At 39.3% G+C, this 25,945-nt stretch overlaps 1 protein-coding gene across 2 annotated transcripts in view; it reads left to right on the top strand.

The window, feature by feature from the left end:
- Positions 1–17,665, top strand: part of VPS36 (vacuolar protein sorting 36 homolog) — a 20,625-nt gene extending 2,960 nt beyond the window's left edge. For both annotated transcript variants that reach the window (XM_003203303.4, XM_019612124.1), the window contains exons 3-14: positions 2,189–2,259; positions 3,909–4,023; positions 5,177–5,266; positions 6,140–6,226; positions 9,790–9,822; positions 9,929–10,006; positions 10,387–10,521; positions 11,400–11,465; positions 12,353–12,417; positions 12,865–12,949; positions 15,349–15,425; positions 15,512–17,665. In XM_003203303.4, coding sequence (XP_003203351.1) covers positions 2,189–2,259; positions 3,909–4,023; positions 5,177–5,266; positions 6,140–6,226; positions 9,790–9,822; positions 9,929–10,006; positions 10,387–10,521; positions 11,400–11,465; positions 12,353–12,417; positions 12,865–12,949; positions 15,349–15,425; positions 15,512–15,605 — 996 coding nt within the window. In that variant the 3' untranslated portion in view covers positions 15,606–17,665. The remainder of the gene's footprint in view (positions 1–2,188; positions 2,260–3,908; positions 4,024–5,176; positions 5,267–6,139; positions 6,227–9,789; positions 9,823–9,928; positions 10,007–10,386; positions 10,522–11,399; positions 11,466–12,352; positions 12,418–12,864; positions 12,950–15,348; positions 15,426–15,511) is intronic.
- Positions 17,666–25,945: the final 8,280 nt, after the last annotated feature.

Genomic DNA, 25,945 nt, shown 5'->3' with positions numbered 1-25,945 from the left:
TTTTGCACACCCAATGTGAGATAATTTACCTGTGTTGAACTGTCTCTGTAATTCACCCCCCTGACTTCTTCATCATCATCTTTTTGTGACAGGCAGGCATGTAAGGCAATATGCATTGCTTCTTACCTTCTCAGTTTGCCTGGAGTAACACGGTACATGACAGCTTCAGCAAGTCTAACAACTGTTTAGATCCCCTTTTTTTCCTCAACAAAAAGATGACATCTGTTTCTTCTCCCCCATGCTACCTAAATCGCATAGTTCCTTGTGCTCTCCAACGATTGTGGAATTTGCTAAAAAGCTGAGAAGAAACTTGGAGAATAAGAAAATAGTTCTAACAATTTAACTTAGCAAAGATTCTGAGAGGAGACATAAACATAGGGCAGCAGCTTGGCAGAAGTTATCCATGTCTGATCTAGTATAGGTTACTTCTGTCTCAAAAGAGCTAAGTTTTTGCTTTCTTTTTTAAACCTATAATTTTGTTACTGTGGTAAATGAAACTGTTTCTTTCTCAGGTTCTTAGGAGTGAAGCATGGCCTTTCGTATTCATGTTGATCTATGATGCATAAACTTTAGAAACTTTAGCTGCCTTATCTAGAATAAACTTCAGGAGATTCCCTTTTGTTGTGTCAACAAACTTTTGCAATAAAGGAGGCTACTTGTTAGGCTAAAGTAGCAAAAGTTGTTACAAAAACATTTGTTTTTATAGCTGCTGTCCTTACATCTGCAGTCAAACAGTACAGAAAATAGCCATTTCTAAGAAAAAAATGATGTAATTCTTTTAAGTTTGTTACATAGCTAGATTTGCACAACATTGCAGATCACAAAATCATGCATAATTTCAACACTAAATAGCAGAAAAATATATATCCAAATGAACACACTGTCTTCATATCCCCAGAACTTTTAATTTGTTGCTATTTTGGCATCACTTTCTCTTGCTTCTCTCTCCAGGAAGGAGTGAAGTCCTTGAACTTAGAGTAAATTCATAGCTTTCTAGCTATGAACTAAATCAATATATTGTTTAAAAAATCTAGATATTATATGTTGTTAGATGAAATTCGACTCTTTTGTTGTTTTCAAAATCTTTGTTTTTTAATGGAATCTTTTTTTTTCTTTCCCTATATTTATGTGGGCATTTTACAGACACAATTGTTCTGTACATTGGCTGTAAAATCTGGAGCCAGAGAAGAATCAAAATAGTCTAAAACAGGAAGTAAAAGCTGTGTGTTTTTTTTCCCCTGTGAGAGATTGATTCATAATAGAAATTCCTCCAATATATTTACAAGCTCCAATTTAAAGTGTATTTAATCATTCCATGCAAAGAACAGTTTTGGTAACAGGGATTGAGAGGACATCATAACAGTATTCATTATAAGCTGGTGTTAGGAACACCTTTATGGCTGATGGGAGAGAAAGCTTCAAAGAGGGATTGTAAGGTTTCCTGCATTCTGACTGACCATTGATCTCCAAGCTATCATGTGAAAGAGGACGTTCAGCAAAGGATATTCACCAAAACAAGACCAGTCACATAATTGGATGCTTTGAATTGTTCCCTTCAGCAACTTCTGTCTCAAATACATAAATAAAGAGTTTAGATTAGTTTCCCACAGATAGGTACAGTCTTGTTTCTTGCTCTGCTTTGATAAATGTTCAATGAATGTGTGTTGACATTAAGCCTGTGAGGGTGGAGAGATGGAAGCATTCCTAATTGGTGTATCACCACTCAAAAAGTAATCCAGCTTTTAGACATCCAGCACCGAGAAGGCTGGTGGTTTTGTGCAGTGCTTTGGCTCCCCAAGTAACATCAATTCAAACATTTGAAGAACCAATTAGCATTATGCAGTTACAAGGATAAGCTGCAGCAGTGTGGAAATTTTAGTGTTTGTGTCTTGTACTTATATCCTAAAGCTTTGTTCAGTTGGGGTTTTATAAATCTAGCCTGAAGTGCCTTACACTTAGATTTGTTTTGGTTATCTGGAACTCAGCTTCAAATCAGCATTTTTGTATTTTTATTTCTCTTTAATAGATTGTTTCTACTGTTAACACTGTACTTCATCTGAAGTGCCTCTGGCAGCACCTGTAGAAATCTTCACTGTTTATGAAATGGAAAAAGAGAATAAATGGTTTAAGAGAATGAATAGTCAGGATGTGGCTTTAATTTCTTTTGTGTTTCCATTGACAATTCCAGGAATGCTGCATTGCTATACCTCTGTCTCAAGTCGTCTTTATTGAAGAGCAAGCAGCTGGGATAGGAAAAAGGTAAGGTAATAAAAAGCTTTTTACACAGGTAGATAGTGATAGGACAAGGGAGAACGACTTCAAGCTAAAAGAGGGGAGATTTAGCTTTGCTGCTGGGAGGAAATTTTTCACTCAGAGGGCATTGAGACACTGGCACACTGCCCAGAGAAGCTGTGGGTGCCTCATCCCTGGAGGCACTCAAGGCCAGGTTGGATGGGGCCCTGGGCAGCCTGAGCTGCTGGGTGGCACTGCCCATGGCAGGGGGTTGGGACTGGCTGGGCTTTAAGGTCCCTTCCAACCCAAGCAATTCCATGATTTTATTATGAGCCTATGATAAACGCTTTGGTTTTCTCACACTGATAGTTAATTGCATGTGTGTTTTGTGACAATCCAAGATTACTTTATTATCCATGGTAGTTTGTAAATGGATCAGTTTGTAAACCATGTTTCCACATTGACAGCCACAGAGCTCAGCATTCCTCACTTAAGACCAAGTGCATGAGCAAGTCATGGCAAAGTGGTGTTTGATGCAAATGGTTAAATCATCTTGTAAGTACTAAAACACGTGTTCCAGCTTGCCATTTTCATTGATTAGTCATCAATACCACAGAGCTGTTGCTGGATCTCAATTTGAAAGCTAATTTTTGTCATTTCTGTCACAGAACCGGTTAGGAACAGACACCCTGCCAAATCCCATATTATCTTAATTTGCATGAATGTATGATTGAATCTGAGCTTGGAAGTGCTGGTGAGGGATAGAAAGAGCTGGTGTTTCCCCTCAGTTAGGTAACAAATTTGGTGTGGTATGTGTACAAAGAAGTTTGACAAGAAAAGATTAAATGGAGAAATTGCATAGAGATATGTGCTTGCAGCCAGATGAATAGATACAATCAGATGGAAGCACTAAGGTAATATCCTGGGGGTGCCCAGATGAGATCAGGAAGTTCCTTTATGCTGAAGAAGGCAAATAAAGATCTTTGTAAAATGAAATGGGAATGGCAGACTTGCCCCCATACTGTGATAGTGGCTTAGTATATTCCTAAAATTATGCTATCTCAAGGTTTGTTTTGGCGGTAGGTGTCCTGTTAGACTGTTATTTCCACGCACGTTACCTTTCAATGTTGATTTTGGACAAACTGACATACAGTGTTCACAAGTGACACATATAAGCAGAAAGATTAAACAGAATATTGAGATTTTCTGTTTTCTTGTGACAGAGTTAGTGTGTTTTGACAGTAATCATTGCAAGTCAAAAGCCAAATCAAAAGTACTGCTTGACTATTAGTTTTTACCTTAACTAACACTGTCAGAAATAATTTGCTTGAAGTCTTAAGATCTGTTGCATTTAATTTTTAAAAATTATGGCAGATGGGTTTTAAACTTGTGAAATGTTATTGTTTGAGAGGCTGTAGCAGTTTTTATGCAAGATGCACACAATACATACATACATATATATATATATATATATATATATGGTGGACAAAACATTTAAATGTTATTGCACAAATGTAAAGCTATATTTGATGTACTTTAGTTCTTACATAAGAAAAACTAGTGCAGATTTTGAATAGACAGATAACTGATTTTAGGAAAATGGTTTGGGTTTGTTTTTGTTTTTTTTCAGTTAATGAGAAAAGCTGTATTTTCTCTTTCCTTTATCTTTTTCTTAGTGCCAAAATAGTAGCTCATCTTCATCCTGCTTCTCCAAACAAAGAGCCCGGCCCATTCCAAAGCAGCAAATACTCCTACATAAAACTTTCTTTCAAAGAGCATGGACAAATCGAGGTAAGTTTTGTACCATGCAAACCCCGTATATCAGAGCTTTGGACATGCCTTTCTCCTCTTGCTGTGATAATGATAATTTTCCACGATCTTTCTGTGTTGACTTTTGAGGTGGAGCTTTTATAGTACATCCTTTTTTAAAGCAAACACTGTGAGCATTCAGGATTCTGTGCTTTGATTAAACCGGGTCCCAAAAATGTCAGGAGGTGCTATGAGACTTTGTCCTCTTTTTGGTGGATTTAGTAACGTCTTATTCTTCCTGTATTATTTTCTAAATGGAATACATTATTTTCCAAAACGATGACCTTACAACGTGTTACTGTTAATAGAGTAAAAGGTGTTTTTTTGTACCTCTCCATTGAATGGAAATCAAGCAGCTTACTCCTAATCAATTCTCTTATTGCTTTAGAGTTTTGTTTCATTGTGTTTTATAAATCTTTTTTTTTCTTTCTTTCCTCTCCTTTGTTTTACCAACTGCTAATCTCAAAATGCAATAGATGTTATAAAAAAAAAAGGAATTGTCCTCTGTGAAGAAATGTCACAGTACAAAATCCTCGTGTGGCGAGATGGAAAACGTTAGCTCTGAAAGACAGAAGAAAGCCATGCCATTTCACTGCAGAAAATCAGATTTTCAACTTGAATTCGTTAGAGATATCTTTATAAGACATCTGTGTGTCTTCTTTATCTGTATCTAACGTGCATATGTTTCATCACACTCACTTTCCTTTCTTTGTGAGCAAGGTTGCTTAAAGTTAACTAATCAACTAATGCCACTTCCTGGTATTAGCATTAAACAAATAAGTCTATATGGTTGTCTTTATGCTATTCAATCAACAGATTGTTTGTCATTGTATTGATCAATTTTCCTTCCTTTTAAAAGCAGGCGTTTGAGCAAACCTTGTCGTCATTAACTTCAACGTGTTTTGGAACATTTTGAATATCTCAAAAAATATTTTACAGTAGAAGTAGTCATGGTAGTTTGACTAGTAGCTCCCTCTCTACCACGTGTATTTTTGAAGATTGGAAGAGAATGTTGTTCTGTGAATGTGTAGGTGTTACCATACTTCTTCTTACAGTGACATTTGATTCGTTGGCCAAGAAGCTAAAATAACCAGACCCACTCTGCATATTTTATGTCACTCTTAAATGTTTGCAGTTCTTTCGACGATTCTCAGAAGAAATTACACAAAGGAGATGGGAGAACATGCCTGCTGGACAGACCATTCAGGTTAACAAGGATCCACAGGTAGGACCAGAGCTTCTGGCACTCTTGTGTATGTCTCATGTTGCTTTGTTTAGTTTGAATTCAGAACCTTCATGTAATTTTGCTTCCACAAGTGCTGTTTCCATATATTGCATCTGCCTCTGGCCTGTCTTCCTTAAGTGTGCTCTGCCTTGAGTGGTTGATGGTGAGCTCAGTTCTGTAATAGCACGTCCAGCATGAGAGACTTGATAAAGCTAAAAGGTTTCCGGGGATCTCTTTTCTGTTTTTTTTGTGTTTTTTTTGTTGGCCAGAAGTCAGATATGTAACACGTATATTTTTTATGTTTGAAAACCCCATGGATCTGATTTATATTTATATTCTAATTGGGCAGTTGTTCTGGAGGATATCTTTGTCAGTTTGGTTGTCTTTTTATCTGTCTGCGTACTTCTAGGTTAAAAACTCTGATAAATGTGTGCATATTGCAACTGTATATGAATACATTGTATGTATGAATATGCAGAACACAGATTCCTTGAGGTAATTGTGTTTAGAAGCACTCCTGTATTTGCATCGCTCTGTATTGTAGATGTTCACATGGACTCAGGAGGCTTTAATTGGGATAAACTGGAGCATTCAGTCTAGACCAAGCTATTAAGCATATTCATGTTAATAGCTTCAATATAATAATCATCATCTGCCTATATGACAGCAGGTTTATACTTGCTTTATACACGTTGTTTATTTTTTGACACTGATTTTAGAAGTACTGTAAAGAAATATATGAATTATTGTATGTATGCTATTGGCTATTTGGAGGAACTTTTTCTGTGCTCTGATACAAGCTTTTTCATGCTGAGGTGGATGAGAAAACTTAGCATTTCCTCTTTTGATTTCTCGCTTTATTTTCTTTTCCAGGCAGGAAGAATAAGAGCTGTAGGAATTGTAGGGATCGAAAGGAAACTAGAGGCAAAAAGAAAAGAGACTGACAAAAACATTTCCGAGGTAAATACTACAGAAGTTTCAAGGTCAACCATCTGTACGAGCTATTTTTGTTCATTCACACTTTCTTTTAGGGGCAACTGAGATTGTTTATTGCTTTTGTTGAGACATCTGAATTGATTAAGAACGTATATTTTACAATTATTTATTCTTTTTAACTGCCTTTTCAATATTTGTAAGGGTACTTCATGTAAACAGTTCATTTCAAGAAGGCTATACTTCAGTATCACTGCTGTGTATTTGTAAGATTCATTACAAATCTGAGCTCAATGACTTTTCATCAACAGAAGCAGAATGCAGAGACTTCTACAGAAAGAGGACATGACAAGTGTTTTTTTTCCTCTTTGTACAGCTAGTTTTGGTTTCAATTGAAAATGTAGTATGTATTTAGACTAACATGCTGGTCTAAGTGCGCGTAATTGTGGTGTACTTACCTTTTCATCACATGGATGCTTATATTTTAAATGTTAGATTTAAACTTATAATTACAGTGCCATAATTGTCCAGGCTCCAGCAAGTTACAGGTATCCGTGCAGGGTATGTTGGCAGGATGGGTACTGTCCTTTTTCCCAGAAACAGTGCAGTAATTGACTTTCAAATGTCAGTGCTGATGGACAGCAGAATCAATTTTTCTTCACTGAAGATCTTTCAGATGTGTTGGGAGTAATAATATCCTTTGAAGTGATCTGGTTCTGTCACGTAGTAGAGAGTGATACACAGATTCACAGAATAACAGAACAGCCCAGGTTGGAAGGGACCTCAAGGATCATGAAGCTCCAACCTCCCTGCCACATGCAGGGCCACCAACCTCCACATTTAGTACTAGACCAGGCTGCCCAGAGCCCCATCCAACCTGGCCTTGAACACCTCCGGGGACGGGGCATCCACAACCTCTGGAATTGTGGGAATACTCATAAACTGTCTACAACAGATTGATTAGAATGGCAAAGTGTTACAAGATTCAGCGTGCCCCAATAAAAAGCATGCTGCATATTCTGATACGTAGAGTTACATAGCAGCTTGTAGGCAGCATGTGTTTCAGGTACTGCTACAATTTTTTCTTCTTTTATGAAGAGTGTAGTGAATTAAATTCTATGTGTAGTTCAAAAGGCATTGTGGTGTGTGTGTGTGTGTAGTTCAAAAGGTATTGTCTGGTTATTTTTTCCGTTTGTAGCTTTTTCAGAGAGCAGAAGAAATCCACTTGTAAGTGTTGCATGAACGGAGGAAAATCATGACTTGTGAAATCCTGCCTTCCTCCAGCTTTAAATGTTATAGATGACTTAATTTAAAAAATGGTGCCCTGGCTTCCAGAAAAAGGCTTCCTGCATCTGCTGTTCACTGCTGATAAGAATCCAGTTCTTTAGCCTTTTGTTTATCTGAGGAAGTTCCTGTTAGGTGTGTGCACATTCCCCTTTGTTTCCAGGCCTGCCCTCTGTGAGTCAGGCAGAGGAGGAGTTACACACAGCATACTGTTTATTTAGCTAACGCAAGGGTTCTTTTGATGAACAATGTTTTCATGCAGGTTTTAGAGATGAGAAATAAGTTGGGAAAAACCTTGTTAGAAAAATTTGTTGATATCATACAAGCACAGTAGAAGGACTTAAGTTACACCAAAGATTGAGAATTCTATTGTAAACCATTGAATTTGGCAGATAAGGATCCAAGAATCATAGAATCACCATTGAATCACAGAATGGCCTGGGTTGAAAAGGACCACAACGATCATCTAATTTCAACCCCCCTGCTATGTGCAGGGTCACCAAGCACCAGACCAGGCTGCCCAGAGCCACATCCAGCCTGGCCTTGAATGCCTCCAGGGATGGGGCATCCACAACCTCCTTGGGCAACCTGTTCCAGTGCGTCACCGCCCTCTGTGTGAAAAACTTCCTCCTAATATCTAGCCTAAACCTCCCCTGTCTCAGTTTAATACCATTCCCCCTCGTCCTTCTCCAAGAAGAAGTATTCCACTTAGTTTTGGATGCCTAGCTGAGGTACCAAGTGTTAAGAGGCTGAATTTCTATGGTTCTATGGAGTCATTTGTATCATTAGGAGGGATTTGCGTGGGGAAAAAAAAAACATCCTTTCTTGGAGACATCTCTCTCATCATTGGAGTCTCAGGCCAATAAACTTCTAACTCAGGTGCGTAAATATTTGTAGATGGAAACAATTCAGTCTTCCTGTGTAAGTCCTGCTAAAATTCTTTCTAGAGGGGGATTAGTTGGAAGATAGGAAACGGCATAGAAGTGATGCCTAGAAACTGTAGGCAAGATATATCTGTGGTCATTTGCTATACTCTAGCTGAATGATCTTTCTTTGTGGCTGGAATTTACTGGGTGCTGCTTCCAGGCAGGCGTTAACTGAGGAGCCTCTGGAGTGTTTCTCAAACCAGTTGGCCAAAAAAGATAGTTTGAAAAGGTTCACTACACAGGCATGTTGTCACGTATTTAGATAGATGCACCAAAGGCTGAGTGTATGTTGCTAAGGCTGGCAAAAATCTGTTACTTTTAAATATATATTATATTTACTAACTTTTTGTTTCTTTATGGTCAAAATACGTGGATCTTTTTATTTAAGCCTGAAAATGCAGAATTATTGTACTTGAGACCTTAGCAGTTTACTAAGCTCAATAGATTTGATATAATCATGGTGCTATGTTTGTATGTCCAGTTTATTACATACTTTTGTGACAGCAATAAAACTGCTCAGACTGGAGAAAAAACTGTACAAATAAGCATTTACTTGCCTTAGCATGTACTGTGCTTTTTAGGTCCAACAACTAGAGTTTTCAGAAGATTTTAATCTATTTTTTTAAAATCTTAATTTATATAAATCTGGTCGTTTGTCTCGTGGATATTATTACATTCTTTTTTAACTGTTTTGTGTTAATTATGGGAGCATCGCTGCTCTGTTGTGTGAGATACTTACATGAAAAGATGTACAAAGATTTTGTCTCTTTGGTTAAGCATACATATCAAATTGTATATCATCTTCCTTGCTCATTTTCAAGTAACTACAGTCTTTCTTACTAACCTAGAAGCTCCCACTCAATAAAGTAAAATTGTGTTGTCAGGAAGAATGTTTCTGTAGCATTACAGCTGGCTTACTGCTGTCCAGAAGCAATAGATCTTCTTGAGTGAGCCTTAACTCACTTGGTTGAAGAAAACCTGCCCTCACCACCAAGAAATGTTCGCCCAGCATTCAGGAGAGCATAGTTGACTTGGTCTGTTTAACCTCTTTTAGGTCTCAGTCTCTCAATGTTCCTTCCTGTTGTATGGACTTCAGAGACCATTTTGAACTATTCCTCGTGCTAGAAAAATGCTCAGTTGTTTGATTCTTCCTTTGTTCCTTGTTGTTTATGGATTGTATGGTTTTTCTTTGTAGACTTGTATGACATAGTTTCATAAAACAATCAATTGTCTATAATATGTCACGCTAATAACTTACTGATGTAAAGGAGTAGCAGCTTTTACAATTAGCTTGAATAGGTATGTCCAGGTAGCTCACTGTGTCTATGAAGCTGAATGCTGTAGTTGTACTGATCTGAAATGTTTTGATTATCTTTTCAGGCTTTTGAGGACCTTAGTAAGCTAATGGAGAAGGTATGGCACTGTTACCTACCCAAGTAGATTTATGCTTGTTTTCTGTTTTAAGCATGTTTTCTCTGATGACCTGCAAATTGATTTATCTGTGGATTTTTCTTGATAGGCTAAGGAAATGGTGGAGTTATCCAAGTCAATTGCTAATAAGATTAAAGAAAAACAAGGTGACATCACGGAGGATGAGGTAAATGAATTTTTGTTTTTAGAATCAACAGAAATGTCCCTGTGTAAAGCAAAAGCTATCCTTTTAATAAAACAAGTTCTGTAAAGAATACTTTGTGAGTTTTTCTGTTTGTTTTAAGTCTAGTTAAAGAGACTGAAGAGTTTGGTGTTAACTTTTATTTTGGCACTTTCTTAAAAGCATAGATTTTACTGCCTTTGTATGGTGGATGATGATAGTTTTCTGTTTGGTATTATTCTTGCTTTCACTTTGCTAGTAATTGACTTTATTGGTAGTAAACTGTTTGGATTAATTCACCAAAACTGTCTTGTAGTAATAAAGTGAAAGTTCTTCAAGAATGAGACTCATTCAGTAGCTGACTTTTAATGAATTTATTTGTTCAGACTATTAGGTTCAAATCGTATCTGCTGAGTATGGGCATAGCCAATCCAGTTACTAGGGAAACACACGGATCTGGTACTCATTACCACATGCAGCTGGCCAAGCAACTAGCTGGAATGCTGCAGACACCATTAGAGGTAAAGTACCAATTTTGCACCAGTGTTTTCTTTGTGGTGCTGAGTTTTCATGAAAAAGTGTTCTGGCTGTGTTACTGTGCCTCTTTGTAAAGTTCCTAATGGAGCAGCACAGCCTCTTACTCACTGCTTACGTAAGTCTTTCCAAGAAAGAAAATGTAAATGTGAAGTGTAAGGATATTTTTTTTGGAGAAATGGTATCTCAGCTTCCAATTCTAATTATGGCTGGTATTTGGTAGATCACATTAGCAGCCTTTCTCCTATTTGAAGAGCTCTGTATTCATTCCTTGCCACAGAATATTACTTTTTTTTAGAAAGAAAAACAGTACAAGCTTTGAATACATAACTATTATTTCATTAAACTGTTTAAGTATCACATACTTATTCTCCATCCAGTAATATCTCAGATTTTAATTTATCTGAAGCTCTAGAGAGTTCTAATTTCTTGCCAGAAATCTATGTTCACATTTGAAACTTCTGCATCCATACGTCTCCTAAGAAGTGTATGGAGTGTTTTGTTTAAGAAATGTGCCACCTGTTGTGATCAGACATGCTGCCTGAAAAATGAAAATTGATTGATAAATTTAATATATCTAAATTCCTTCTTCCTTTGACTTTAAAATAAAATTAGGTCTCAATCTTTGGGTATAGTATCAATTTTTTTACATTTTAAAATGATTGGACAAAGATTGCTAACAAATTATTTCTAGTGCTAGAAATTGGTGGTGTTGACAGGGTAACTTTTTCATTAATTATGTAATTAACTTTACAAAGCAGAAATTAGCTTCTCTGCTTTAGCTGTTCAAACAGTCAAATGCAAATTAAGATGCTGTGTTTACTAGATAAATACTATTTCTCTTACCAGTCTTGTGCTTACACAGGAGAGAGGAGGAATCATGTCACTTACAGAAGTGTACTGTCTGGTAAACCGTGCACGAGGATTAGAGGTGAGAAGTTGGTTTTCCTAGAATCATCATAGAATCACAGAATGGCCTGGGTTGAAAAGGACCACAATGATCATCCAGTTTCAACCCCCTGCTATGTGCAGGGTCACCAAGCACCAGACCAGGCTGCCCAGAGCCACTTCCAGCCTGGCCTTGAACGCCTCCAGGGATGGGGCATCACAACCTCCTTGGGCAACCTGTTCCAGTCTGTCACCACTCTCTGTGTGGAAAAACTTCCTCCTAATATCTAACCTAAACCTCCCCTGTCTCAGTTTACCATTCCCCCATTTTTTCTTAGTTTTCTTAGTTTTTCTTAGTTTTTGTTTTGTTTTGTTTTTTGGGGTTTTTTGTTTTATTTTGTTTTTGTTTTTTATAAAGTGCACATCCTTGCTAAGGTAATTCAAGAAAAACTGTGAATGTATTCCCTACCAATTGCTCCCTATACGTAACAATGTGAAGTGGTCAACCTTTTATTAAAATCAGAGGTCTTTACCTTTTTTCTTTCTCCTTCTTCCATGTAATGTTTATATATTCTCTCTACTTAATAATAATGTATGCTGCTTTTCATAGTGCCATATAGGGGGGAAAATCCACCTTTATCTGGAAAAGAAAACCAAGACCAGGGAATACTAAACAATGAGGTATTTTTTTTTTCTGAAATGCATCAGTTGTCTCAGTAAACAGAGTAAGAATGAGTATTATAGAAAAAAACAAAGCAGTAAAGGAATAGGAAGGAGTGCAGAATAGATGGGACAATATGAAGGGGAAAAAAAGAACAAAATTAAGTAACCTGGTGTTTATTCTATCTGTCATTGTAGCAACTGTTTGTTTTGGTGTTATGCTGATACTGGAAATGCATGCTGTAAATAAATGTGTTTTACTATTTTTAGTTGCTCTCACCAGAAGATTTAGTAAATGCTTGTAAGATGCTGGAGCCACTGAAATTACCACTACGGTAAGAGATGTGCAGGAGATGTATTTTTAAAACATGGTACTCGTAAGTCAGGGCATGGTGCTTAACTGACTTAGTATTTTACATATGGAACTTTTTTTTTTTTTAAACACAGTTGTCCAGGTGCTGCTGTGTGCACCAACATCCACTCTACACTTAAATATGAATTTGAACCATGCTTTACTTTGTCTGCTAGGAAGACAATATCCTTCTCACTTCCAACCTTTTTTTTTCCCCCATAATGGGAAAATGGCTTATCTAAGCCCAAATGTATGCTCTATGTTTTCCAATCTCTTTTTATTTCTAAGATGCTTTTAACTTGAAGTTCATTTTACAGTCTTTCCTGTTTTCATTTTGTAATGTGGTTGTTGTTGTGGATGTATCAGAAGAGTGGCCATAGGTGATGTGTGTGGGGTTTTTGGTTACTTTGACCCTCTCTTCTGATTTCAGGCTTCAAATATTTGACAGCGGTGTGATGGTGATTGAGCTCCAGTCTCACAATGAAGAGGAAATGGTTGCTTCTGCTTTAGAGACAGTAAGTGAACTTCACTTCCTTCAGTGTTCTGATTATGCTGGGGAAATTTAAACACATTAGGTATAGAAATGTGAAGTACAGGATTTCCTTTTGAGGCTTTAAAATACAAAATATTCCACTTCTAAAATCTTCTAACAATAATACTCAAATGGCACTTTTCATCTTCAAATTACAATGGAGGCAATAATCTTGGTCTTTGCTTTCTCCGTAAGGAATAAAGCATTTTTCCATCTCTTTTCAAAATTCATTAACCTTTAACCTTCCTCCAAATCTTTGCACTGGATGAAATTCATGGCATATATTAAACAATTTAACAACAACAGTCTTCAGTCTCTGTACACAATGTGCTTGAAGGTGGTGAAAATAGTTCTTAAATGTTGAGACAGGCAGTTGTTTGAGTTGGGTAAAATAGCACTTTGTATTTATAACAGTTGAGTTGGCTGTGAAGAATGTTTATGTGAAGAGTGGTGCGTAGAGAATTAAACTAGGTTCATCGAGGAAGAAAAAAGTTAGATGAGTTGCTCAATATGGCAGATGATCCTGCTCTGGCTACTTCTCAACTGTTTAAAGTGCTGCTATCCCATTAATTTGGTCAATTTGGTTAATTTTCCTGCATGTTTTTAATGCAAATTTTTATTTTTTCACAACACTGCATAAAGGCTGATTCATAGAACGGATTGGGTTGGAAGGGACCCCAAGGATCAGGGTCCCAACCCACAGGCAGGGCCACCAACCTCCAGATCTGGTACTAGACCAGAATGCACTGATTCAGTGTATCCAGAGAGTCAAAAGAGACTTTGATTTGGGCAGACAAAGAGCTATGAGAGGCACCTTCCCACTTGAAACATCATGTGGATTCTTCAGCTTGGTTTTGTATCATTGGTACTGTATATCTATCTCTCAACACAAAAAAAAAAAACAGATAAGATGTGTGTACTTGTCTAACAAATACCTTCTAAAATTATCAAAATTAAAACACACCTTCCAATATATGTTCATCCTTCCTGTTTTTTTTCTGCTTACCAAAAAAATACCTAGTCCACTTTTTTTCTAATTTCTTTTGTTTTCTAATTAATGTGTTACCTTCAGTAATTGAGCTTAGCTCTTTGAAAAGAAAGGAAAAGCCTTTTCTTAAGAAATGATGTCAACCATGAAAAGCAATAGATGGTGGATTTATTATTGAGGTGGATTTATTATTGAGGTGCCTTTCTATTTTATTTTCATAAATCGGGGCTTTGATTTCATAGAAGAATGTAAGGGAGAGGTTTTGAATGAGGAAGGCAAGCCCATAAGGGAAAGGGAAGAGATGAGAACTCTGACCAAAAGCACCCTGTGCTTAATGTATAATACGCAGTAACATGAAACTTCTGAGAAAAAGTGAAAGGAAGTCAGGGTTTCAAACAGGAGAGTGATGTGGTTTTGAATGAGTGCTGAAGACAGGAAGACGTGGAAGTCAAAGGGGAAGTCACTCTTGATGAGAGCAGTGATTTGGGAAGGAAAAATAATTACCCATGTGCTATATTCGATTGTGTAACTGACTTCCATTCCCTAAATTTAGTCATATACTCTCAAGGTAGGCCTAATTTAATTGGAGTTTCTGCTAAAGGGAAACTACTGCTCAGAGACTGCTGAGAATGATGCAGAATGAACCCTTTTCCACCTGGTTATGTAGGAAGCAGGAAATGGCAACTGCATCTGGATTTGCAAGTTTGCTTGAATCTGAACAAGTGAAAAAATGTAACATTTTTTAATTTGTAGGCTAATACAGCATATGTTAATATGAGAAATTCAATGCAGTAATAAGTCTGGACTTGAAATTTCAATTGTATTTCAAATGTCCACATGCCACCCTATGTGAGAATGTTTCGTTCAGCATATATTAACTAGCATCACTGGGACAATGGGACTAAAGCTTTGAGCCCAAGACTGAATCTTTTGTTGTGTGAATGTGATCCCAGTAGTAGGCCATGATGTGGGGTGGAATACCAAGGTTTGTGGATTTAATACAGTCAGTGGCAATATCATAAATCAACTTAAATTCTCTGCCTCTCTCTGACATTACTTGAATTTCTCAATCAATGACCCGTCGTGCCCTGCTGTGTTTTTATTTCCTCGCTCGAGCTTTCCTGTTTGCAGTATCACTTAGTTAGGCTGTATGAGTAGTAACTGTGACAGTGTACCTCTGTCTGTGAGCTACTTGAATTTTTCCAATAATTTCTTCCATGTATTTAAAAAAAAATCTGAAAGAAAGGGCACCATGTACTCATTTTTAATTTTTTAAAACGCAAACTATTTTCTGGAGAGCAAAGAGATTTGCTACCAATTTTTCACTTCTAGGCCTGAGTGAGTTGCTATTTTAATGCCCTAGTTTGTTTATTTGTGTGTTTGCTTTTTGATAGGTATCTGAAAAGGGCTCTCTCACAGCTGATGAGTTTGCAAAGCTGGTGGGAATGTCTGTTCTCTTAGCCAAAGAAAGGTAAGGAATCACTATTGTGCTTAATAGTACCTTCGTTATCAAGTTGTCCTCAAGTAATGCGACAAATCCTCTTTTGCTTTCTCCAGGCTGCTTCTTGCTGAAAAGATGGGCCATCTTTGCAGAGACGATTCAGTGGAAGGCTTGAGATTCTACCCAAATTTATTTTTAACACAAAGCTAATGTAGTTTGTGTACATTTGCTATGTAACAGTTGAACATGAGAGCAGAGAGCGGAACCTTTTCAACAACAGACATTGACATTTTTTACTTTGTGTCAACTCTAACAGCGATGAACATTGCAACACTTTACAGTTCTCAGGTATTTCAAGTGCTGAATCATCTTGTGTGGAATCAAAAGGAAATAAGAATCATTAGGTCAGAAACATGTTAATTGTCTTAAGCTGGCTATCTCACATTTCAAGTTCCATTTGATGTGCTTTGTAACTTCTCATTTCAAGAGGAGTGAGATGAAGATTGCACATGAGTGAAAATGGAGAGACTACCCTTACAGCCTGCCATGAGAGTCAGCACCCAGAACACAGGTTATTGCATACTCCAATTTCAGTTAATTTGTGTCTGGAGCAACAAAGCAGACAGATGCATCCATTGCAGTAAGAAAAGAGACTTTGGTGTGTACTGAGGTGTAAGGATTGAAACAGTGCAGAATAACCCTGTCTTCCTGAGGTTATGAAGTTTTTTAAGAATATTTTTGGTTTTTTAAGATGTAAAGAACCTGCTGCAGGAGAAACTAACGTGTTATATGAATCTAGAAAGCAAAGTGTTCATTTTGTCATGTCTTATGCTACTATCTCAGATAGAAGCATTGTTAGTATGAACTTCCTCCCTTCTCTTTCTTTGCCATCTCCCTTCCTGTCTCATTGTGTTGCACTTTGGGTGCACGTTCTCTGTCCTCTCTTTATACAGCACAGTGTGTAGTAGCCTCCTGTCACTCCACCAGACTCAATTCTTTACTTTTTGTTTGTTTTTCATCTTGTACTTCTAATGAAAGATCAGCAGTTAGCTTCATCATTGCCTGTTTTGGAGAGACAGTGCATTTCTTCGTGTCTCATAGACCAAAATTAACGTGCTTTCAATATCAAAGGGAAGAAGAAGGCTATCAGCCTATGTTCCATAGCCACAAGGTGTCTTTTTGTTTGGTATTCCTCACCCTGTTTTCAGACTGGATGCAATTTGATAGCCTCAACTCCAGTGGAGTTGTTACATTACTTGGAAATGTGTTGTCGTCGTAATAGCGGTAAGTGGATGTTTATGATCCACGTCACTTAAATTGTCAGCTTTCTGAATGGGCTGGTTTCAATAACTAAATCATTCAAGTTATGGGCAAAGGCAGTAAGTATGCAACTGCATTATAACTGTGGCAGTGGAATTGACATTAAGCAAAGGAGGGAGGTTTTTTTAACAGCCTGAAAATATTTTCAGAACTATTTCAGTGTTACCACAGCTTAGACATGGTTAAGAACCTGCCAATAATGAGCTCAGTGTGGACATCTTCACAGTAATAATGCTTTTGATTTGCCAGATGCTCATTTAGATCCAGGGAATTGTGTCCTCTTATCTTTGTCACTAGCAAAGTTGTGTGCAGTGCTTTCCTTACGGCAGTTTTCCTCTGTGTTTCATGAAGGTGCTAAAAATAATGGATTTGACACAGCTGAAAGAAAACGGTTCCACCCTGTTCTTATTCTGTTAACCATCTAATATCATCTCTTCAGGAGCCTTATGGCCTGCTGCTTTTCTTCATTTTCCCCACAACCCACCAAAGAGATCTGTGTGAGGTATCTCAGGCAGTGTGCATGTAAGGGAAGAGTGGAAATTGAGAAATACAGAAGCAGAAAGCTTGTTTGTGATAGCTATTCCTCTTGCTTGGTACTCACACCTGCCCCAGAGAAACCAGGAGTTTATGGGCCCGAACCTCTCCCCACAGGGGGGATATATCTTCTGTCAGAAAGCACAAAATCAGAAAGGAAGTGTGCTGAGTGTAAACTCCTAGTCTCCATTACTCCAACCCAGAGCATTTAATTATCTTAATCGAGTAACAACAATAGGTTGGTATTTAGAATGATGGTATCTTCTTGAGATTTTCTTTCCCTGTATTTTCCTTGAAATATTTATGTAAGGAAGAAATCTAGAAGCTAAATTGTATATAACTGGTTTAGAATTTAAATACACAAAAGAAAAAGACCACTGAAATTAATAACAATTAAAAGATTTTTCTTAAGTAGACTATTCTAGTGAGCTTTATTTCTTTCTTACTGTTTTTTGAGAGCATTGAAATGTTTACGCATCAAAATCTTGTGGTTCTGTGGTGTAGGTTTTTATAGAACGTATTTTTGCCACTTCATTTTGTACCCAAGGGGTACAAAACAGGTTTGATTTAAAAATATAAGGCAGAATTAAATGCAATTGTAATACCATTATAATATCGTGGTTCTGTTGCTGAGTAGCTTGTGATCTGTCACAGGCCAGAACCACAGAACTGTAGGTGTGTTTACAGAAGCACCAACTTCATGAGAGAGCCAGTCTAAAGCAGAGCCACAGGCACACCATGCTGCCTTTGAAAGGCCTTTGGTGCATGGAATGTATTTTCTCAGCTGAAAGAACACAGAAATCCATGTGTATCCATCACTCATACAGAGCCAGCTGTTGTGTGGTGACGTAGTTGCAGTGTGTGGTAAGATGTGTCAGTACATTGAATTGTCCTGAGTTCTTGTTCCCCGATCCTGTTTCCATCAGTACTAATAGCAAAAAACCTACTGACACTATTGATGCAGGGTAATAGAAGAGAGAAAAATATAGGAGCTGCCTTTCTCACAGGTTGTACCAATTTAATATAGAAGGTATGTATGTGAACCTCATTTTCTTTTATGTTTTGATCATTCCTGGAATGTTTGTATCATGATACGTGAACATTATCTCATTTTGCCAGGGATGTCCAATTATGCAGTCCTTTGAACAGAGGCTTGTAACAGAGCTCAGTTCAAAAAGTGCTTGTTCCTTTATGGAGCAGTCTTAAATGCTGATTAGGTTTTTCATTTGAGAACACAGGCCTTTCCATGCCTCTGAAAGGAAAAGAAGGCTGCTTGGGAATCTGTACTTCCTTTCTGTTTCTCTTTTGCCTTTGTTTTCAGGAACAATTACTTTATATTCAGCCAGTGGAGGGACAGATGTAATCTGAACCATGCTGCTGCAGTGCAAACCTTTCTTTCTAAAATGTATAAGCACACATATGTATGTATGTGCACTTAGAAGTGTAGGAAGTATATCTTTAACAATCACTCCTGATTGTATGTTGATTAGCTAAACTCACTGACACTTAGTTTTTCTAACTGAAATTTTACAGTCTGAGGGAACTGGGCTTGTTTAGCTTGGAGAAGAGAAGGCTCTGGGGAGACCTCACTGTGGCCTTCCAGTACTTGGAAAAAAAAAGAAGAAGAGAGCTTATGAACAGGAGGGGGAATGGATGTTTATGAGAGTGGATAGTGATAGGCCAAGGGGGAATGGTTTTAAATTGAGATATGGGAGGTTTAGGTTAGATATTTGGAGGAAGTTTTTCACACACAGGGTGGTGACGCACTGGAACAGGTTGCCCAAGGAGGTTGTGGATGCCCCATCCCTGGAGGCATTCAAGGCCAGGCTGGATGTGGCTCTGGGCAGCCTGGTCTGGTGGTTGGTGACCCTGCACATAGCAGGGGGGTTGAAATTAGATGATCATTGTGGTCCTTTTCAACCCAGGCCATTCTGTGATTCTATGACCCAACTCTTAAAGCCTGGAACACTTTCATTTTGAACTGGAGAGTTCTCTCAAAATATACTCTGAAAAGGCAGGAATTGGCTGATTAAAAATTATGTGTGAATTTGATATAATGTCGTTATCTTTGGTAAGAACACCCTCCCCAGCCTTTTTTCTGAGCTGTAATCACAAATGTGACTATTGTGTTGTTCTTCCTATGCTGGCAATCCCCATATTATCCTGATTCTTAGTGCTTCAGGCACCCAAATAAAATGTAAGAAACTCACATTTCGGGGCTTCCTCTGCTAGAAAGGTTTGAACTCTCATTTTGTTCTCCCAAGGAAGCTGCAGATATGCATGCTTAGGGGATATAACATCCATGCCTGTCAGCAGTGTTCACCTTTATTTGTAAGGAAATACTTAAGTACTTTTTGGAGTTCATGCCCCTGTGTCATACCTCCCAGGTAGTTGTCCTGGCCAGCAAGCTTGCGAGTCATTTCTCTGCGTGGTTGAGAATTAAAGTATTAAGTATTAAAAAGCAAACAGCTTCAGGAGAGAGTGAAGAACCCTCTGTTTCAGAATACCCCATTGCCTGCTGGTTTGCACACACTCAGAAGAGGTAGACCTGAGACAAGCCAACTTGTTTCTGTGCTCCTGTATCCCTTGATTCATGTGTGCAGAATAATCCCAGACACTTCAAGGCAGGATTTGCTATTTAAGCAAAAAGTTTGCAGGAGGATACCTGCTGTGTGAAAGTTCTCTTATTCCAGTGACTGCTTTTGCAATAAACAGAATGTTTGCAAATAACAATAAATGCAGCACCAGTGCACAGGATAAACTTCTTGTTGGTATTGTGGCTATTTAATGACTCGCTATGTAGGTAGAATTCATTTCAAATGTTGTTTAAATGTAACTGTATTTGTCTATGAGAAACAGCTGTTCTTTCAGCCAGACTCCGCTGTTGTTTGTGTGGCATAATTCCCCCTAGTCTCACTTAAAATCCAACGGAGAGTTTGAGGTGTGTCCTCAAATTGCAAAGATGTTCTGGTTTGACCCACCCCTTCCATGAGAACAGCAGCACTCCCACTGACTTCAAACCCGGCCTTTGCTGTAATTCTCAGATGCATCTCTGAAAAGCAGTGCATGGGGTATGGCTGCACTCTGACAGGAGGAAGGAAGAGCTCACACGATGTTCTGGAATCAGACTACAACATGTTTTGGTCTCTTCAGTAGAAATACCAATCGAGCCATAACTGCTGCAAAATGATTACTTTTGATCTTTCTGCATTTCTATTGTTTTTGCTACAGCAAGAGGGTCCAAGATAAGGATGATTTTTTCCCCATTGGGACTCTATTTATAGGCTACAAGGCCAGCAGAGAATGTGGCCATCCAGCCTGACCTCTCGGGTGACAGACACTGTAGGATTTCCCTTAGTTAATTGGTGTTTGAACTAGAGCTCCTCTTTTAGGAACAACAAGAGATCTTGATTTCTGGGAAATTGCACCACAACTCTTGGAACACTTTCCCAGTGACTATTACCTGTTGTAAAAAATGTTTTCAGTATACACAACCAGAATTTGTTTACCTTTATCTTCCAGCCACCGTACCTTATATGCAATAAATCTTCTATTATGGGTGTGTTCCCTTCATGCCAGGAGTCCTGGAATGAAACTGTCTTAAATCATTTGGAGCCCTTCTACCTGCTGCATTTTTCCTTTTTTTCTGCTTCCCCCGAGGTTTTCCGTGATTATCTGATAACCACCTTCAGTTGTGAACATCAGAACTCAATGAAGAGAAAGCTATTTGCAGAAGTACCAATTGCAGATGCAATCTGTGTCTTTCTCCATAGTTGCCCATTTTTCATACTCCCAGCCACCTGCACGTCTGTGCTATCCAACACGTGCTTGAGCCCATGTTCCTGTCCAGTTCTCTTCCCACCCATACAAATGTGAATATTATTCAGACTGCAGGCTTCTGCTGGGCTCTCATTCTCATGGGGATCTTAAGGAGAAGGGAGAATGGGATTTGAGATGGGAGACAGAATTTTAAGGAAGCTACACTGAAACGTGCACTGCTTGTTAAAGCTCAGCATACTCAGAGATCCCGAAGGCTCAGTGACAGGTCACTCACTACCTAACTTAGAGAAGGCTCCAGGGAGACCTCATTGTGGCCTTTCAATACTTGAAGGGAGCATATAAACAGGAGGGAGAATGACTGTTTACAAGGGTGGATAGTGACAAGGGGGAATGGTCTTAAACTGAGACAAGGGAGGTTTAGGTTAGATATTAGGAGGAAGTTTTTCATACAGAGGGTGGTGACGCACTGGAACAGGTTGCCCAAGGAGGTTGTGGATGCCCCATCCCTGGAGGCATTCAAAGCCAGGCTGGATGTGGCTCTGGGCAGCCTGGTCTGGGGTTGGTGACCCAGCGCATAGCAGGGGGTTGAAACTGGATGATCATTGTGGTCCTTTTCAACCCAGGCCATTCTATGATTCTATGATACCTGTCATCAGTAGTATTATCCCAATGCACGTTATCTGAAAACTTGAGTAAAGATGATGTTGTCTTTTTCCAGAGACTGTTATAGGTCCCCGGAAAAAGTTTGAAATTGCCAAAGCCTAATCCATGCTTAGATTTTTAGTTAAATACATCTTGTATGAAGATGATCCATTAAAATGACATTTTGAGACAAGTTAGTCAATATTTAATCTTTTTAATGCATGCTGAGCTAATTCTGCAGAAATTTCCTCTGTAGAAATGTCAAGCCAAACCTTCAATGAAAATGCAAGTATAATTACATCCCAATACTGCTACCTTTGTTCACCAAACAAGTAATTTTATATAAGATACCACCAATCTTTGTCAATTGGCTCTGGCAGTGGTACTCCCCTTTTTTTACTATCAGCTTTTCCATCGCTATGCCTGGACTCTGCATAAGGCTGGCAGGTTTGGATCAACCCAGGCTGCTCTAATGCTGCAAACGGAAATCAATATAACCCTACACGTGAATTCTTCCAGTGATCTGAAGCTTCCCAACCGATTGATTGGAAAACCACTGTTACCATTTGCTGGATGCAAGTTTCTCCAGACCTGATTTTAAATTGATGTAACTTGAGCTGCTCTTATGTTATGTTCTTGGGCCAGCATTGGAACAGAAAGTATTTGGCTGCAGTGCTGGAATATGGCTCTATCATCTGTTCTCCCCTCATAACAGAACAGTAATATTTACTAAACATCTGTATTCCTTCTGCTTTCCAATCGACAAGTCAAATGTTCACATAGTAGGATAGTTACCATTCTTTCCTTTGACATATACATTAAAATCAGAAAAATCTCTCTCAACATTGCTGACCGGGGTTCTCCTGTCCTTTTAAGTTCTTTATCAGTTCATCAGAGTTATCATTTCCAAAGGGATACACTTCAGTTTCTCACTGCTTCCTGCCTTCTGATGCTTCCCCCTAAACCATCAAATATTTACATTACAGCTTCAGACCTCCTTTGCTCATGTCAGATTACTTGCTTGTACCTAAGCCAGCACTATTTGGAGTTTTACAGTTAGCTCTTCTTTGTCAGTGCGGATCTGGGCAGATTTGTCTTGCTTGTGTGGTTCACTTCCTCAGGATATTATTAGAGCTTGAGGTCATTTTAACATCCACAACAGGAACCTTTCAGTCCATTTGCTCAGACAGAAGTCACACACACCATGTAACATCACTTCCCTGCACATAGTGAGAAGTAAAGTGGTAGCCAGCCATGCTGCTCACCGCTCAGCCGGTCTGCAGTCCATATGTGCTAATACACGATCTTGCTTTTATGCCAAGAAAAAAAGTACGTTTTCTTCTCAGCTGAACTGAGGGAAAGCCACAAGCAGCTCAGTAGCCTGTGCCTGCGGAAACCACCAGCACAGCCAAGCTGGTGCTGCCCATCTGACACCTATAATTCAGTTCAGGCAGAACCAGGTTGATCTGTTTCAGCCGACATGCCTGATCTGGCCTAACCCTTGTGCCACTCCACGCCTGCGGCCAGTGCCTCTTGCATGGGCAGCAGTGCTCAGCCCACTGATGGAATCTGCCCTGGCACCCAGCAGGACAGCTGCCCGCAGCCTCCACCACTGCCTGCAGTTACACGTGCATGCAAACATTTGTTTTACAGCTGGAAAACAGGTGATCCTGTTTATACAGGCCAGGATCCTGCACCAGGATCCATTCCCCTGCCTGACCTTCCTGTGAGGACTGTCCCAAACACTGGGACCAGGTAGATCCCACCAGCACACAGCTCAGGTGCCATCACTTTGCCTTCCCCAATTGCTTATTATGCTGGCTGCCAGCATTACAGATAAGCACTTACAGGTCACTTTCTGTTTGTATTCTTTGGTGTCTACAATAATTTTGTTCCCAATATTACAGTTCTGGGTTAAATGAGTGCTCATTTGTTCCCTCTTTCTCCTGTCCCTTCTGTTACTAGTTTCTCGCTCTCCAAGGAAACCAAGTTGAGTGGCAAGGAAGGAGGCATTTCTACCTGCTGCTAACCAGACGTGTTGTAATGAAAAATATGATCTTGATGAAATTTGGATGGCACATTAACAAAGACAGATCTCAGTCTCTAGCATCACAGCAGGTGTGCTAAGTGCAAACATAATCCTGTATGCTTCAAAAGGTTTAATAATGCAGCCTGTGTATTTATCCTGTGCTCATCCTTCTGTTCTCTGGCTTCGTTACAACTTCTATCATGTAATCATACTGACGACCTGTGTTTTTAAATCATTATTTTTTGGACTGCACTCCCTTTTGGAAATGCTGATGCAAAGGGGAGATGGATCTGAAGCAGCCATGAAGAGTCTTAGAGTCTAAAGGGAACTCTAAGAAACAAGGGGACACTCTTTAACAGGATCTGTTGTGATGGGACAAGGGGAAATGGTATCATACTAAAAGAGGGGAAATACAGATCAGATGCAAGGAAGAAGTTTTTTACAATAAGGGTGGTGAGGCAGTGGCACAAGTTGCCCAGAGCAGTGGTGGATGCCCCATCCCTGGAGACACCCAAGATCAGGCTCGATGGGGCTCTGAGCACCTGATGGAGCTGTAGGTGTCCCTGCTCCCTGCAGGGCTGTTGGACCAGATGGCCTTTAGGGGTCCCTTCCAACCCAAACGATTCTGTGATTCTATTAACACAGCCACCTGAGCTGCAGTCTTCATTTTGTTTCTGGCTTTACAATCTGAGCATAATCTCAGTTTACTCTAGCATAAAGATGAAGACAAAGCTTTTTTCATCAGGAGCGAGAAACAAAAAGACCAAAGATTACAAATAACTTGTAAAATATTTGAAAGCTGTTGGATCAAAGGCAGTATAGTAAGTGCAAAATACTCAGGTATGAGGAAAGTATATCACCACGTGTTTCAGGCTCTTTCCTGTTTCATGAATTTATTTACTCCTCTGCATTACGATAGAGGAAAGACATTTTTTCTCAGTGATTAAATTTTTTTAAACTGTGTTTCTAAAGGAAAAAAGCATGGCAAAACACTCACCAATGTAAGTTCGTCAGATGTTAAACGTAGGCAGTGAGTGAGACTTGAGTTTCAGTCCTGGGCACTCAGTAGAACTTTCAGAGCATTGCAAACACGCTTCCCCATCACCAACAATCTCTTTGTAGTATTATTTTATTAACAAACATAATTTATTAACAATTTCCTTCAAACCAAATCCACAACTATGACACATCCACTTGTTAGCTGGCACCCGAAATGGTCAGCACACAATGAGCTTCTGCCATGACCAGCACAGATTGCACAGCCACATCTTCCGTGGTGTCCTGATGGCGATAAGCTGTGATCATTCTTAGACACACGCACATGCATATTCCTTCTCTGTATGCTATGTTACAAGCTGCTTAGCAAGGATTTACCTTACTTCCCTGAACCTTCCCAGCAGCACTCCAGATGGCACTCTGCCTTCAGAGCTTTAACACCGCACACCATAGCCGGGTGTGCTATGGGAGAGTAACCCAGCACGTGTGGATCCAAACAGGGCCACAGTGGGAATGGCGCTGGTATGGGGCTGCAGCCTGCTGCTTGGCCTCGGCGTGCCAACGGGGCAGAGATCTGTGCTGCATGGAAGGCTTATTTTCATGGTCACCCAGATGGTAACTAGGAACAATACTTAAAAAAAAAAAAACACCTGAGAATTGCTTCCTCTTGGTCTTCTATAGGCCTGCCTATGGAAAGCAGGGAGATTCTCTGCATGGCAGCAGTTAACACAAAGGCCTCTTCAGATCCTGCTGTTGTTTCCACAGAATCACAGAATCGCAGAATGGCCTGGGTTGGAAGGGACCTTAAAGATCATGGATCTCCAACTCCCTGCCACATGCAGAGCCACCAACCCCCACATTTAATACTAGACCAGGCTGCTCAGGGCCCCATCCAACCTGGCCTTGAACATCTCTAGGGACGGGGCATCGTTTTGTGGGAGAGTGGGTATATATTTAAAGCACAGACTTCACGTCTGGGAATACTGGGTTTGGGATAAACCACTTTACTCTTGTGTAAAAATACATGGATTTCTCTTTTAAGAAGCCTCTCCAGAAGACAGTTCCATTCCATATCAACACGTCCTGCCGCAGCAGTCCCCGAGTATTACTCATGACGAGGAACACCCATGCACACACCAAGTTGGCAGCGGATGGGCACTGGAGAGCGGAGGGCTGAGATCACCGAAACCTCCGCCGCCGCGGGCCCACTGGAGCTGTCACGGGGTCTCAAGTGCCTCCGTCCCAGGGG

Source organism: Meleagris gallopavo, chromosome 1, assembly GCF_000146605.3.
Source record: "Meleagris gallopavo isolate NT-WF06-2002-E0010 breed Aviagen turkey brand Nicholas breeding stock chromosome 1, Turkey_5.1, whole genome shotgun sequence".
Classification (NCBI taxonomy): Eukaryota; Metazoa; Chordata; class Aves; order Galliformes; family Phasianidae; genus Meleagris; species Meleagris gallopavo.
This window is presented reverse-complemented; position numbering and strand designations above follow the sequence as displayed.